Source organism: Monodon monoceros, unplaced genomic scaffold, assembly GCF_005190385.1.
Source record: "Monodon monoceros isolate NGI ecotype Baffin Bay Population unplaced genomic scaffold, NGI_Narwhal_1 Super_Scaffold_18, whole genome shotgun sequence".
NCBI lineage: Eukaryota > Metazoa > Chordata > Mammalia > Artiodactyla > Monodontidae > Monodon > Monodon monoceros.
Window position 1 is genome coordinate 137,475,219 of NW_021703774.1, and position 15,624 is coordinate 137,490,842.

The 15,624-nt window shown below is 36.3% G+C and overlaps 1 protein-coding gene across 10 annotated transcripts in view; it reads left to right on the plus strand.

The window, feature by feature from the left end:
- Positions 1 to 15,624, plus strand: part of TUT4 (terminal uridylyl transferase 4) — a 142,878-nt gene that overhangs the window by 69,126 nt on the left and 58,128 nt on the right. For all 10 annotated transcript variants that reach the window (XM_029227459.1, XM_029227456.1, XM_029227452.1 and 7 more), the window contains exons 5-7: positions 10,037 to 10,214; positions 11,997 to 12,085; positions 13,466 to 13,517. In XM_029227459.1, the coding sequence (XP_029083292.1) occupies positions 10,037 to 10,214; positions 11,997 to 12,085; positions 13,466 to 13,517 (319 nt within the window). The remainder of the gene's footprint in view (positions 1 to 10,036; positions 10,215 to 11,996; positions 12,086 to 13,465; positions 13,518 to 15,624) is intronic.

Below are 15,624 nucleotides of genomic sequence, written 5' to 3' on the forward strand. Positions count from 1 at the left end.
TGGGTTTATCCTGTATGGTACTCTCTGTGTTTCCTGGACTTGATTGACTATTTCCTTTCCCTTGTTGAGGAAGTTTTTGACTATAATCTCTTCAAATATTTTCTGAGCTCCTTTCTTTTTCTCTTCTTCTTCTGGGACCCCTATAATTCGAATGTTGGTGTGTTCAGTGTTGTACCAGAGGTCTCTGAGATTGTCCTCAATTCTTTTCATTGTTTTTTCTTCATTCTGCTCTCTGGCAGTTATTTCCACCATTTTATCTTCCAGGTCACTTATCCGTTCTTCTGCCTCAGTTTTTCTGCTATTGATTCCTTCTAGAGTATTTTTAATTTCAGTGATTGTGTTGTTCATCACTGTTTGTTTCCTCTTTACTTCTTCTAGATCCTTGTTAAATGTTTCTTGTATTTCTCCATTCTGTTTCTGGGATTTTAGATCATCTTTACTATCATTACTCTTAATTCTTTTTCAGGTAGGTTGCCTATTTCATTTTCATTTATTTGGTCTTGTAGGTTTTCACCTTGCTCCTTCATGTGTAACGTATTTTTCTGTCGTTAAATTTTTTTTTTTCCTCTTTTTGATGGGTGGTGCCGTATTCCTGTCTTCCTGGTTGTTTGGCCTGAAACGTCCAGCACTGGAGTTTTCAGGCAGTTGGGTAGAGCTGGACCTTGGTGGTGAGATGAGGACCTACGGGAGGCCTCACTCTGATTAATATTCCCTGAGGTCTGAGGTTCTCTCTTAGTCCAGTGGTTTGGTCTCAGAGCTCCCACCACTGGAACTTGGGCCTGACCTCCGGCCTTGGAACCAAGATCTTCCAAGCTTCGTGGTGTGGTTAAAAAAAAAAAAAGGCAGTACAATATCAAAGAATACAAAAATAAAATTAGAAAGATAAAAAGTACGTTAGGAAAAAATAAAACTAATTGAAACAACTGCAACAAGGTAAAATAAAACCACAGCAGAAAAAAGAAAATAAAGAGGGGGGAACTAGCCAAAAGGGGAGAACAATAACAAAGTATAAAGAATAAAATAAAATTTGAAAAATAAAAGATTTATTAGGAAATATAAAAATATAGAAGAATCAAGAACAATGAATCAACAAGGTAAAACAGAACCCCAATCTAAAAGAGGAAAAAAGAAAAAAAAAAAAGCCTTGGCTATGGGGGCAGAGTTTAGGCGGGGGTGGAACTGAGGCAGGGACCTAGGGGGGGGGGGGGGGGTGATGCTTGAACGGGGCTTATGCAGGGCTCTGTTCAAGCGTGGCCCAGGACCTCTGCTTAGGATCTGGGCATTGAAGGGGAGGGGCAGCACCTGGAAAGGAGGGCCTCTGGAGTGTGGAGTTCCGGAGTTTGGAGGTAGGGCCCTGAATGAGGGTGTATGGGTGGGGTTTAGGCCCAGCGCATTGGAGGGTGTCTCCGAATGTAGAGGTAGGGACCTGGATGGGGGTGTAGGGGTAGGGCTTGGGTTCTGAGCGGCAGGAGGGAGGCTTCCAGGGCAGAGGTTTAGGCCTGGGGTGCCTAAGTGGACGGGGAAAGTGCTGGCCCGGTTCTTTTGCGTTCCTTCATGCTCCTCCCCACCATCTTCCCCCGGGTCTCCACTGTTGCCGCTGGACCCCTAACCATAGGTGGTTCCCTCTGGGTGTAGGAGCTCCTCCCCTCCCCCAGCCACCCCTCAGGGGTGCTCGTCCCAGAGGTCCGGCCTTTACTTTTGCTCCCCCTTCCCTCCCTCCCACTCCCTCAGGACCCGCTCTGCTGGAGGGGGCCTCAGTGTGCAGAGGATCAGGCCCAGAGTCTCAGCAGGTTCCTGGGGGCTGAAGTGGGCAGGGGAAACCTGACTGACCACGTTCCCTTTTGATCCTCTGCCCTCCCAGTGGTTCCCCAATATCCTCCTTCTGGCATGGGATCCCTTCCCCTCCCCCAGCTGCCCCTCAGGGGCACCAGTCCCATCCCACCTCCACTTCTCCTCCCCCATCACTCCTCCCATGCCCCACATCCTACCTAGTCGCTGGGGGTTCGCCCTGTTCCCTTAGGTGTCCGTGGTCCTACACTGGTGCCTGGTAAGTGCCCTAGTTGTGAGGAGATGTGAATCCGTGCTCTCCTAGTATGCCATCTTGACTCTGCCCCCTATAAAATGATTTTGATGATGGCTCCCTAAGGAGGTGTATTTTAAGACTTAAGTGACATAATAGCTCTAAAGCCCCTGGCACAATGCCAAGCCCATAGTGGGTACTCAATAAATGGTGGTTGTTGTTGCTGTTATTATAGAGGTAGCGAGTGCTTACTTGTTGAAAACACAAGCCAGTAGATGAGGCAGTGTTTAAAAGGAGGAGAATAAGTGATTACCTCAGAAAGTAAAGTGATGGAATGCATAGCATGTTATTAATCATGAATTAAAGGGAGCATTTCATTATGTTGGAAAGGGAAAGACATTAAGAAGTCTTCACTGAATACTTGACCTTTAAATTACAACTTCAGGGATTAGAGTTTCACCAGATGAATACAAGAAAGAGTGTCATGATGTGAGTAATGATGTGGAGACCCAATATCACATATAGTCTTTGGAAGCTGCTGACTATTTAACTATGGATATCTGCCCCAGATGTTATGGGGTGGGAATGGTTGGAGGAGGGCCTAAAAAGGCATGCTGAAACTAAATTGCTGTATATTCCATGTTAAGAAGGTGGTGCATTATCCTATTGGTGCCATTGAAGGTTTAAAACAATTTTTTTATTGTGGTAAAATATATATGACATAATATTTACCATTTTAACCATCTTTAAGTGTACAGTTCAGTGACATTAAGTACATTCACATTTGTTGTACAATGATCTGCAATATCCATTTCCAGAACTTTTTCATTAACTTATAATGAAACCCTGTATCCATTAAACAATAACTCCTCATTTCTCTCTCACCCTTGCTCCTGGTAACCACCGCTCTACTTTCTGTCTCTGTATTTGACTATTGTAGGTGCCGCGTATAAGTGGAATTATATATTTGTCCTATTCTGCTTATTTCACTTAGCGTAACGTCTTTAAGCTTCAACCATATTGTACAGTACGTGTCAGAATTTCTTTCCTTTTTAATGTTGAATAATATTCCATTCTATGTAGTATATACCATGTTTTGTGTGTCCATTCATCCATGGATGGATGTCTGGGTTGTTTCTACTTTTTGCTATTGTGAACATTGGTGTAGAAATACTTGTTTGAATCTTTACTTTCATTTCTTTTGTGTATATACCCAGAAGTGGAATTGCTGAGTCAAATGGTAAATTTATGTTTAATTTTCTGAGGACCTGCCATGCTGTTTTCTGCAGGGGCTGTACCATTTTACATTCCCACCAGTGATACACAAGGGTTCAATTTCTTCATATCCACAAAATCTTGTTGTTGTTTTTTCTGTTGTTGTTGTTTTGATAATAATCATCCTAGTCGTATATCATTGTGCTTTTGATTTGCATTTTCCTAATGATTAGTGATGTTGAGCACCTTTTCATGTGCTTATTGTCCATTCATATATCTTCTTTGGAGAAATGTGTATTTAAGTCCTGTGACCACTTTTGAATTGGGTTATTTTCTTGTAGTTGAGTTTAAGAGTTCTTCATATGTTCTGGATATTAATTCTGTATCATACACATGACTTGCAAATTTTTATTCCATTATATGAGTTGCCTTTTTACACTATTAGTAGTGTAGTTTGATACACAAAAGTTTTTAATTTTCGTGAAGTCCAATTTGTCTGTTCTTTCTTTTGTTTCCTGTGTTTTTGTTTAATATCCAAAAAATCATTTCCAAATCCAAGGTCATGAAGCTTTTCTCTTTTGTATTCTTCTAAGACTTTTATAATTTTGCTCTTATGTTTAGATCTTTGATCCATTTTGAGTTAATTTTTGTATGTGGTGTAAGACAAGGATCCATATTACATGTGGATATCCAGCTTTCCTAGCACCATGTTTTGAAAAGGAAGTTCTTTCCCATTGAATGTTCTTGACATTTTTATTAAAAATCATTTGACCTTATATATGAACATCTATTTCTGGGCTCTCTTATTTTATTTTATTGGCCTCTGTGTCTGTATTTATGCCACTGCCATACTGTTTTGGTTACTGTGGCCTTGTAGTAAGTTTTGAAATCAGAAAATGTTAGTCTCCTATCTTTGTTCCTCTTGTTCAAGATTGTTTTGGCTATTTGGGGTCCCTTGAGAGTCCAGGTGAATTTTAGGATCTTTTTTCCTATTTCTGCAAAAGAAAAAGTCATTAGGATATTGATAGGGATTGCATTGAATGTGTAGATTGCTTTGGATACTGTTGACATCTTAACAATATTAAGTCTGCCAATCCATGAACATGGAATATCTTTCTCTTTATTCATGTCTTCTTTAATTTCTTTAAGCCATGTTTTGTCTTTTTCACTGTACCTCTTTCATCTTCTTGGTTAATTCTTAAATCTTTTATTCTTTTTGATGCTATTTTAAGGGGAATTATTTTATTTCAGGTTGTTCATTGTTAGTGTATAGAAATACAAATGATTTTTGTGTGCTGATTTGTATCCTGCTAGTTTTCTGAATTTGTTCATTAGTTTTTTTTTGTTTTTTTTTTACATCTTTATTGGAGTATAATTGCTTTACAGTGGTGTGTTAGTTTCTGCTTTATAACAAAGTGAATCAGTTATACATATACATATGATCCCATATCTCTTCCCTCTTGCGTCTCCTTCCCTCCCACCCTTCCTATCCCACCCCTCTAGGTGGTCACAAAGCACTGAGCTGATCACCCTGTGCTATGCGGCTCTTCCCACTAAGCTATCTGTTTTATGTTTGGTAGTGTATATATGTCCATGCCACTCTCTCACTTTGTCACAGCTTACCCTTCCCCCTCTCCATATTCTCAAGTCCATTCTCTAGTAGGTCTGTGTCTTTATTCCTGTCTTAACCCTAGGTTCTTCATGACATTTTTTTTCTTAAATTCCATACATATGTGTTAGCATACAGTATTTGTCTTTCTCTTTCTGACTTACTTCACTCTGTATGACAGACTCTAGGTCCATCCACCTCATTACAAATAGCTGAATTTTGTTTCTTTTTATGGCTGAGTAATATTCCATTGTATATATGTGCCACATCTTCTTTATCCATTCATCCGATGATGGACACTTAGGTTGTTTCCATCTCCTGGCTATTGTAAATAGAGCTGCAATGAACATTTTGGTACATGACTCTTTTTGGGTTATGGTTTTCTCAGGGTATATGGCCAGTAGTGGGATTGCTGGGTCATATGGTAGTTATATTTGTAGTTTTTTAAGGAACCTCCATACTGTTCTCCATAGTGGCTGTACCAATTCACATTCCCACCAGCAGTGCAAGAGTGTTCCCTTTTCTCCACACCCTCTCCAGCATTTATTGTTTCTAGATTTTTTGATGATGGCCATTCTGACTGGTGTGAGATGATATCTCATTGTAGTTTTGATTTACATTTCTCTAATGATTAATGATGTTGAGCATTCTTTCATGGGTTTGTTGGCAGTCTGTATATCCTCTTTGGAGAAATGTGTGTTTAGGTCTTCTATCCATTTTTGGATTGGGTTGTTTGTTTTTTTGTTTTTGAGCTGCTTGTAAATTTTGTAGATTAATCCTTTGTCAGTTGCATCATTTGCAAATATTTTCTCCCATTCTGAGGGTTGTCTTTTGGTCTTGTTTATGGTTCCCTTTGCTGTGCAAAAGCTTTGACATTTCCTTAGGTCCCATTTGTTTATTTTTGTTTTTATTTACATTTCTGTAGGAGGTGGGTCAAAAAGGATCTTGCTGTGATTTATGTCATAGAGTGTTCTGCCTATGTTTTCCTCTAAGAGTTTGATAGTTTCTGGCCTTACATTTAGGTCTTTAATCCATTTTGAGCTTATTTTTGTGTATGGTGTTAGGGAGTGATCTAATCTCATACTTCTACATGTACCTGTCCAGTTTTCCCAGCACCACTTATTGAAGAGGCTGTCCTTTCTCCACTGTATATTCCTGTCTCCTTTATCAAAGATAAGGTGACCATATGTGCGTGGCTTTATTTCTGGGCTTTCTATCCTGTTCCATTGATCTATCTTTCTGTTTTTGTGCCAGTACCATACTGTCTTGATTACTGTAGCTTTGTAGTATAGTCTGAAGTCAGGGAGCCTGATTCCTCCAGCTCCGTTTTTTGTTCTCAAGGTTGCTTTGGCTATTCGGGGTCTTTTGTGTTTCCATACAAATTGTGAAATGTTTTGTTCTAGTTCTGTGAAAAATGCCAGTGGTAGTTTGATAGGGATTGCATTGAATCTGTAGATTGCTTTGGGTAATAGAGTCATTTTCACGATGTTGATTCCTCCAATCCAAGAACATGATATATCTCTCCATCTATTTGTATCATCTTTAATTTCTTTCATCAGTGTCTTATAATTTTCTGCATACAGGTCTTTTGTCTCCTTAGGTAGGTTTATTCCTAGATATTTTATTCTTTTTGTTGCAGTGGTAAATGGGAGTGTTTTCTTGATTTCTCTTTCAGATTTTTCATCGTTAGTGTATAGGAATACCAGAGATTTCTGTGCATTAATTTTGTATCCTGCTACTTTACCAGATGCATTGATTAGCTCTAGTAGTTTTCTGGTAGCATCTTTAGGATTCTCTATGTATAGTATCATGTCATCTACAAACAGTGACAGCTTTACTTCTTTTTTTGCGATTTGGATTCCTTTTATTTCCTTTTCTTCTCTGATTGTTATGGCTAAAACTTCACAAAGGCTTGATTTGTGACCCAAGATATGATCTATCCTGGAGAATGTTCCATGAGCACTTGAGAAAAATGTGTATTCTGTTGTTTTTGGATGGAATGTCCTATAAATATCAATTAAGTTCATCTCATTTAATGTATCATTTAAAGCTTGTGTTTCCTTATTTATTTTCATTTTGGATGATCTGTCCATTGGTGAAAGTGGGGTGTTAAAGTCCCCTACTATGAATGTGTTACTGTCAATTTCCCCTTTTGTGGCTGTTAGCATTTGCTTTATGTATTGAGGTGCTCCTATGTTGGGTGCATAAATATTTACAATTGTTATATCTTCTTCTTGGATCGATCCCTTGATCATTATGTAGTGTACTTCTTTGTCTCTTCTAATAGCCTTTATTTTCAAGTCTATTTTGTCTTTTGTTTTCCATTTGCGTGGAATATCTTTTTCCATTCCCTCACTTTCAATCTGTATGTGTCTCTAGGTCTGAAGTGGGTCTCTTGTAGACAGCATATATATGGTTCTTGTTTTTGTATCCATTCAGCCAGTCAGTGTCTTTTGGTGGGAGCATTTAATTCATTTACGTTTAAGGTAATTATTGATATGTATGTTCCTATTCCCATTTTCTTAATTGTTTTGAGTTTGTTATTATAGGTCTTTTCCTTCTCTTGTGTTTCTTGCCTAGAGAAGATCCTTTAGCATTTGTTGTAAAGCTGGTTTGGTGGTGCTGAACTCTCTCAGCTTTTGCTTGTCTATAAAGGTTTTAATTTCTCCATGAAATCTGAATGAGATCCTTGCTGGGTAGAGTAATCTTGGTTGTAGGTTTTTCTCCTTCATCACTTTAAATATGTTCTGACACTCCCTTCTGGCTTGCAGAGTTTCTGCTGAAAAATCAGCTGTTAACCTTATGGGGATTCCCTTGTGTGTTACTTGTTGTTTTTCCCTTGCTGCTTTTAATATGTTTTCTTTGTATTTAATTTTTTGTTCATTAGTTTTAACATTTGTTTTTAGACGCTTAAGGGTTTTCTATCTCTCACCTGGACTATTTCCAATTTATCTCACTTCTTGCCCTGCCCCACCCCCTCACCCAGTCTTCTTCATTCAGTAGCCAGAATTGTTCTTTTAAAATATATGATAGGGCTTCCCTGGTGGCGCAGTGGTTGAGAGTCCTCCTTCTGATGCAGGGGACACGGGTTCGTGCCCTGGTCCGGGAACATCCCACATGCTGCGGAGCGGCTGGGCCCGTGAGCCATGGCCGCTGAGCCTGCGCGTCCGGAGCCTGTGCTCCACAACGGGAGAGGCCACAACAGTGAGAGCCCTGCGTACCACAAAAATAAAAATAAAAAAAAAAATAAAGTATATGATGTTCCTTCCTACTTATAGCCCATCAGTAGCTTCGCAACTTAAAATAAAATTCTAAGCCCTTATCAGGTTTCATGAGGTTATACAATATTTGGCTTCTAGTTAACTTTTCAGTTTCATCATGTTTCACAGTCACCACTTCGTTACTCAGCCTCAGAAATATTGCTCTCTTTAAATAAGATTAGGTACTTTTTTGCCTCTGAGTTTTCGCATTTACTGTTTTCTGTGTCTTGAATGCTCTTCCTCCAGAAATTTAAATGTCTCTCTTCTTCACTTTCAGGTCTCTTCACCTGTTTAGAGCAGCTTTCTTTGTCTACTCTATTCTAAAATAATACCATCTTCCCAACAGTCTGTAGCCTCTTACCCTGTTTTATTTTTCTTAATAACACTACCTGACATCATAATATATATTTATCTGTTGTCTATTTTCTCTAACTAGAATGCAAGTTACAGAAGCGTAGGAATTTAATTGATCATATTTATGACAGAGGATATATGAAGATATCAGGTTGACAGGATGATCAATGATATGAGGATATAAATGAGAATGTTTGATGGAACAGTATCCTAAAGGAGGTAGAATAGGCTTATTTTTCAAAAAAAAATATTTATTTTTATTTATTTGGCTGCGCCGGGTCTTAGTTGTGGCAAGCAGGATTGTTGCAGCATGCGGGATCTTTAGTCACAGCATGCAGGCTCTTATTGCAGCATGCGGGATAGCATAGATAGAAGAGTGTTCACTGTCTTTTATCCTCTTATTTTCAATCTAGAAATAAAGATAATTTTGTTGCATGTTAATTTTGTATCATTTTTTCATTAAGTATATTGCTGTTAATACCTTGGATAAATCCTAAAAAAAAAGCAGTCCTGAAAACTTAGATGCTCATCTAAGATGTAGTTTATAGTTAAGGTTGCAGAAATGATCTCAGAAACTTATAAAAACAAGGTTGTCTTACTTCCTGTGTTTGATTATTCTGTACCATAGGTAAACTTGATTTACATTAAGACTGAATATGGTAACAAAGAATAGAATTAGGAATAGACCAAATTCTTTGTTTTACTATATTGAGTGGGGGAGGGGGAAAAATAAACTACTTTCGATTATTCTTCTGGGAGCTCCATATCTCAAAAAAAATAAGAGATTGTTTTTTGACTGAAATGTGATAATAGAAAATGTTTTTGTTATAATATTAAAGAAATGGTATGGTCTGTTATGTTGAAAAATGTATGGAATAGTAGGATGTGAGCTGGTGGGTGATTTTCTTCTTTTCTTATAATTCATGTAGCTTTTGCAGTTAGCATGTAGTTTTTAAAATCAGAGTAATCAATTAATTTTAAAAATCATTGTGCATATATAATATAGTCCCTCTTCAGCTCCTTGCTTTAAATTGGCTTTCAAACTTTTAGCAGAATAGAGATTTTTTTTTTTTAACATTTTGCCTAGTTTTGTATAAAATAACAGCAAAATCAGTTTTAAATGGGAGGCAGTGTATCAAATACATGGCGATATTGTTTAGGATGTTTTCCTGTGACCATTTAATCTGGTACTGTACATGCCAATCAGAGACATTCAAGACCTTCTGCTATACCTAAGACAGCGTCTCTTGGCTGCAACAAAATGATCAGCTAAATGTTGTTACTTATGGAATCTTGGCTTTGATGTAGCATTTCAGAACTTATGCACACAGTAAAGTAAAACAGGTCTTATTTTTTAAATGTTTAATAGCAACCTCCCCCGCAGCACCTCTCATTCTTTCAATCCTGCTTCACAAAGGCAGGGATCTCTGTCTCTTTTGTTCAGTTCCATATCCTAGGTTTCTTAAATCTGGCAACAGAAGGTGCATATATGTTGATTATGTCCTTCTCTCCTAAATACGAGGACATTAAAATAGAAATCTTTTTTTATATTGTTGTTGTTAAACGTCACACTAATAGGAAAAACAGGAAGAAAGTGAGCTTCGTTCTCTGCCACCTCCTTCCCTTGCCCACTTGGCTGCTTTAAGTGTTGCAGTTATTGAATTATCAAAAGAACAAGGAATAACAGATGATGACCTCAGAGTTCGTCAGGAAATTGTGGAGGAAATGTCAAAGGTTATAACAGCATTTTTACCAGGTACAGCTTCATTTTATACTTAATTTTTAAAATGATACAACTCTTCCTCTTGCTTCCTCTTGAACTTTGGGTAAATTCTTAATGTTTTTCTTTCTCTTTTTTTCTCCATCTTAACAGTAGATTAATTATTTGTAAATGACTTTTGGGGGGGAGATATTTCAGAAAAGGAAAATGGAGAATTACGGCACAGCATAATTTTTGTAATAAGAAAAAAAGATTTTTAAAATGTCAGATACAAGATTAATTGCTTAGTGCTTGAATATTATATTTTATATTAAATTTTCAGTATCATTGACTTCTGAATGGACATTTTAGTCATATTTATTTCAGTATATACAGTTGAACTAGTTACTGAATAAAATTCCTATTGCTTGATAGTGGGGAAAATTAATTTACTTTAAGGAAGTTAGAGGTAAAATTTACACTTTTATTTCTTTTTTTGACTCTTGATCTTTCTTTACAGAAAGCTTATGTTTTTGGCACAAGGGGGAGTTGGGTCAGGTTTGTTGTAGACATTTATGTATAGATTATTTGCTTAGCCCTCATCATTTTTTTGCATTAATACTGAATTTAAGTAAATGGATATTAAGTAAGACTTGTTTCTTACCACCAAAGGGATTTTAGATGGTTGATAAATTATAATTTTATATCAAGCCATTGTGAGATTTATAAGAAAGAATTTGAAATTTTAATTTTTCTTTATTATTTCTATAATGTAGTTTTCTATCTAAAACACATTGATACTAATTTAAATTATACATAGGAATAATTTACTTATTGTTATAAGAATAGAAGTGAAATATTTATGATTTTAATGACTTGGATGACTTTCAGACATTTTGTGAACTTGAAAAGTAGACTTTTATAAATTCAACTGAGTACAAACTTAACACTTCCTAACATACTAAACATCCCATGATCAGTCCCAATCATGTTATTTTTCAACTTGCCCTCTGCTGAGATCATTTAAAAATTTACCGTATTATGATTTTTTTTGTTTTTGTTTTTGTTTTTTGCGGTACGCGGGCCTCTCACTGTTGTGGCCTCTCCCGTTGCGGAGCACAAGCTCCGGATGCGCAGGCTCAGCGGCCATGGCTCACGGGCCCAGCCGCTCCGCGGCATGTGGGATCTTCCCGGACCGGGGCACAAACCCGCGTCCCCTGCATCAGCAGGCGGACTCCCAACCACTGTGCCACCAGGGAAGCCCCGTATTATGATTTTTGAAATAACATATTTGAGAGTTTGCAAAAGATGTAGGTAGCATGTTATTATTCCTATTTATTTTGTTCTGTGAACTCTTGAAAACCAGAGGTTTTTTTGGTTTTAGGTCTGCAGTATCAATTGACTTGGCTTCACTTTGTGTTTTTAAAGAGCATTGGCTGAATGTCTGTGATCCCTTCCTCATTTAAAGAGCTATTTCTTAAGTAAATATCTAAAAAAATAATGTAGTTTGTGACAGTAGCTATAGCTAGGTTAGTACATTCTTTACTGTTACATATTAAATGTGAAACATACTTCTAGTTATTCCTAAATGAATTACTACTAAAATTTTGTTTAAACACTGAACTTGAATGAGTTATTTCTCTCTTCCTGAACCCTATAACTGAGAAACATTTTTATTATTTTGTAGATCAGTTAGAAAAGGATATTATTCTTCTATAATTGCTGTATTAGAATTGGAAGACACAGAATTGAAATATATGCAGTTTTCCTATCACTGTTTTTTAAAGTTCTCATATTTGCATGCTGTTTCATGGTATGATATTTTTCCTTCATTTCCAGAGTGTTCACTTAGGTTGTATGGCTCGTCTCTGACTAAGTTTGCTCTGAAAAGTAGTGATGTTAATATAGATATAAAATTTCCTCCCAAGGTAAGTAATTAGACAAGACCCTTTTCTGTATGGTTCTTAATTAGTACTTGGTATTGTTTATTGTTTATCTTTTTAGAGAAGATATAGGAGAATATAAAACTCTGGCTTGTAGAATGTTACCATCATGATTTAACAGTGCTTTTGGAAAGTACTTTTTAGTTGTCAGACATAGGTGGAATTAAAGAAAATAAGGGAGAAAAAAAAAAAGAAGAAGAGGAAGGTGGTCAAAAAAAGGAAAATGCTTGTATTTGAACATGTTGAACAGTTATTGCTTATGGTAAGCAGTATAGAAAGAGGAAAGAATTTTGAAATCATACATCTGTAGATGTTCAAATCTTGGCTGCAATGAGCAAGTTACTTGACCTTCTTGATCCTCAGTTTCTAATTTCCAAAATAGGAATAATAACTTCAATATTAAATAAGGTGATATATATACCAAGTATGTTTTGTATAGTGCCTGGTACATTATAGGTACTTTTTTTTTTTTTGGCATTACGCGGGCCTCTCACTGTCATGGCCTCTCCCGTTGCGGAGCACAGGCTCCGGACGCGCAGGCTCAGCGGCCATGGCTCATGGGCCTAGCCGCTTCGCGGTATGTGGGATCTTCCCGGACCGGGGCACAAACCCGTGTCCCCTGCATCGGCAGGCGGACTCTCAACCACTGCGCCACCAGGGAAGCCCCACATTGTAGGTACTTTTAATAAGTAGTGGCTAGGACCGTTAGCAAAATACCAATATTGTTTAGCATTGCTAACATTGCTTATTTACTGACATATCAAACATTTAAAATAATCAGTTGATATTTTATGTGTTTTTAACTTTTTGAATAATAAGTTTATGCTCAAGGAGGTTTGATTTGGGTAAAAATTTGATGTTTTAATTTCTAGTCTGATATAGTCGTTAACTTACAAGTAAGGTATGATTATTAAATGCTTTTTAAATAGCAGCAAAGTACACATTTAAGCTAAATATTTGACATGCTTGTTATTTAAAGTAGTATTTTAATCTAAGCCTTTTGGCCATGCTGCCAGTTGTCAATATCCCTTAAATTTCTTATCTCAACAACTTCTCTTTAGAAATCATTTGGTAAACTGATTTCTTTTTTCATTTGTTTTGATATGAAATTGCAGAATCTTTTCTCACTCTAAGAACTCACTAATTCTAGTAGTGTTGCTGGAATAATAGCACTATATGATTTATTAGATTCTACTTCCTCCATGAACAAGATTTCTTAACATAAAAGTAGAACACTATTCTGTTTTCATTATTTTAAAATACAGAGCATGATTTTACTTGTATTTAATGAAATTGAATTATCTCTAAAGTTCTGAAACTTGAACTTTGAAGTTAGTGTATTTATTAATTTGAAACTTCTTTTAGATGAATCATCCAGATCTTCTGATACAAGTGCTTGGGATTTTAAAAAAAAGTGGTGAGTTTCTTTTTAAAGTCATTTTTCTAAAGAAAGTTCTTTAAAGATATATGCATTGTGTTGTTTATGTATGCCTAACCAAGTTAAACTAAAACTGCTAGCATATTTGCGTCATTGTATTGCATATGTATTTAATAGGTGTACTAGAACATTTACATGTCAGATCAAAAGTATCATATTTAAAATTGATATATTAAAAACGATTGCCTTTTGCGTAATTTCAAAATGTTGCCTTTGAGTATTATGAATGCTTCTTGTGTAAAATGAGACAGAAAACCTGTAATCATTAGGAGATTGTTGATGAAGGAAGATTTAGGGAGAGACTTGGGGAAAAAAATGTGTGTATGCATTGAATAAATATGTTTTTTCCCCACTTAAAACAATGTTAATCATTTATAGTACATCAACCAGATTATACCTACTAAGTCTTTCATATGTGGCTCATCTGTCTGGATTGATTTTTATGTAAAAAGGACATTCATATAGGTAACAATACTTTTTAAATAAAAATTTTAAAAATTACAGCTTTCTCAAAGCAGGTCCCAGGTCATGTAGTACAGTCTGGAATATTATTTTCTTGGTTTTATTTACTGCTTTTCTTGTTATATAAAGTAAATGCTTAGGAGCTCAGAATCTGGAGCCAGACTTGCCAGGTGCAAATTTTAGTTAGTTGTACCACTTACTGGTTGTGTGTCCTTTGACAAATTACTTAAGTGTTAATGCTTCAGTTTTCTCATCTATAAAATGGCAATAATATAGTATCTTTTTGATGAGAGGGTTGTTTATGAGGATGAAATGGGTTAAGCCATAGCTTAGAAAAGTACCTGGTTTACAGTACCTTCTTATTAAATTTCTGCTGCTGTGATTGTTATTATTATTACTATTGTCATCTTATATTTTATGAATCATAATTACCTGTCAAAAATATTTCCATTTTGGCTTAGAAGAGATAGTTTATTGATTTTAGCCATACCCTCTCATTGGCCCTAGTGTCAGTTCTAAACTTCTTTTCTTCTCTCTGTCTGCCCTATCAGCTCTCCGTTATTTATCAGCTTTTTGGCCATTTTCCTGGGATATTAATATTTAAGGGATGATTTTGGTGCAGTTTAACCTGTAAAGGAAGTTTTCTTCTGTAATAGTTGACTCTCATTGCACAAAAACTCTAAAGCATAATATAGATAAGCGCTTTTACCTCTTTAGACTCACTAGACACTATCAACGTAGCAAAAATATTTTAAATATGTTTTCCACTAAAATACATGAATAGATCATCTTAAGTCACATAACATAGGTTTCTAAAATTCAGTCTGAATGTAAAATTGATTATTCCCTCCTTTATGCCCTCTGTACTCTTTAAAGACCTCTATCCTGTTATCTGCAGGATTTATTTGTTTATGTATTTGTTTTCCAAATCCCTAATTGAGCCCTTTGTATCTATTCATTGTCATATCCACCATGCATAAGGTAATTCCTGACATGAAGCTCTTCAGCACATTTGTTTTGAATAGATTAATAATTCCAACAGGTACTACTAAGAGATTTTTTCTGAACTTCAAATGAGATAATGTTAATCCATCTATTTTTGTTTAGACTAGATATTTTATGGCATGGGGCCTACCTTGGAGATGTAGAGAAAGACTTCAGAGTGGAAGTGTGCTTCACCTGTTAGTCCTTCCTTAAGAGCTTTGGCAGACTCTTCATATATTAACAGGAAATAGGGCCAGTAGAATTAGCCTTTTACTGCCATGGATAATTTAAAAGAACTATATTGTCAAAGCATTGTAGGTTCTCATTTTGTGACTCCTGTGGAAATAGCCTTCAGAAGTAAGTGGTGTCCTCTGTTTGCTATATCTATGAAGGTTTAACAACTTTGACTAGATTGTATATTTACTTGGAAATATTCAAACTTTTAGGGATGTTAAAACCTTTCTTCTTAAGGTAATTATAATGTTCGGACAGTATTTGGGACTCTGCCTGTCTGTGGTTTGTGATAATACAGCAAATGACACCAAGAGAGGTAAGAGATTCTGTTGGGTTGATGCTTATAACGAGAAGAGTGGATTGTCCCACAGAAGCAGTGAGAGTGATTTTTAGAAGGAAACGATTA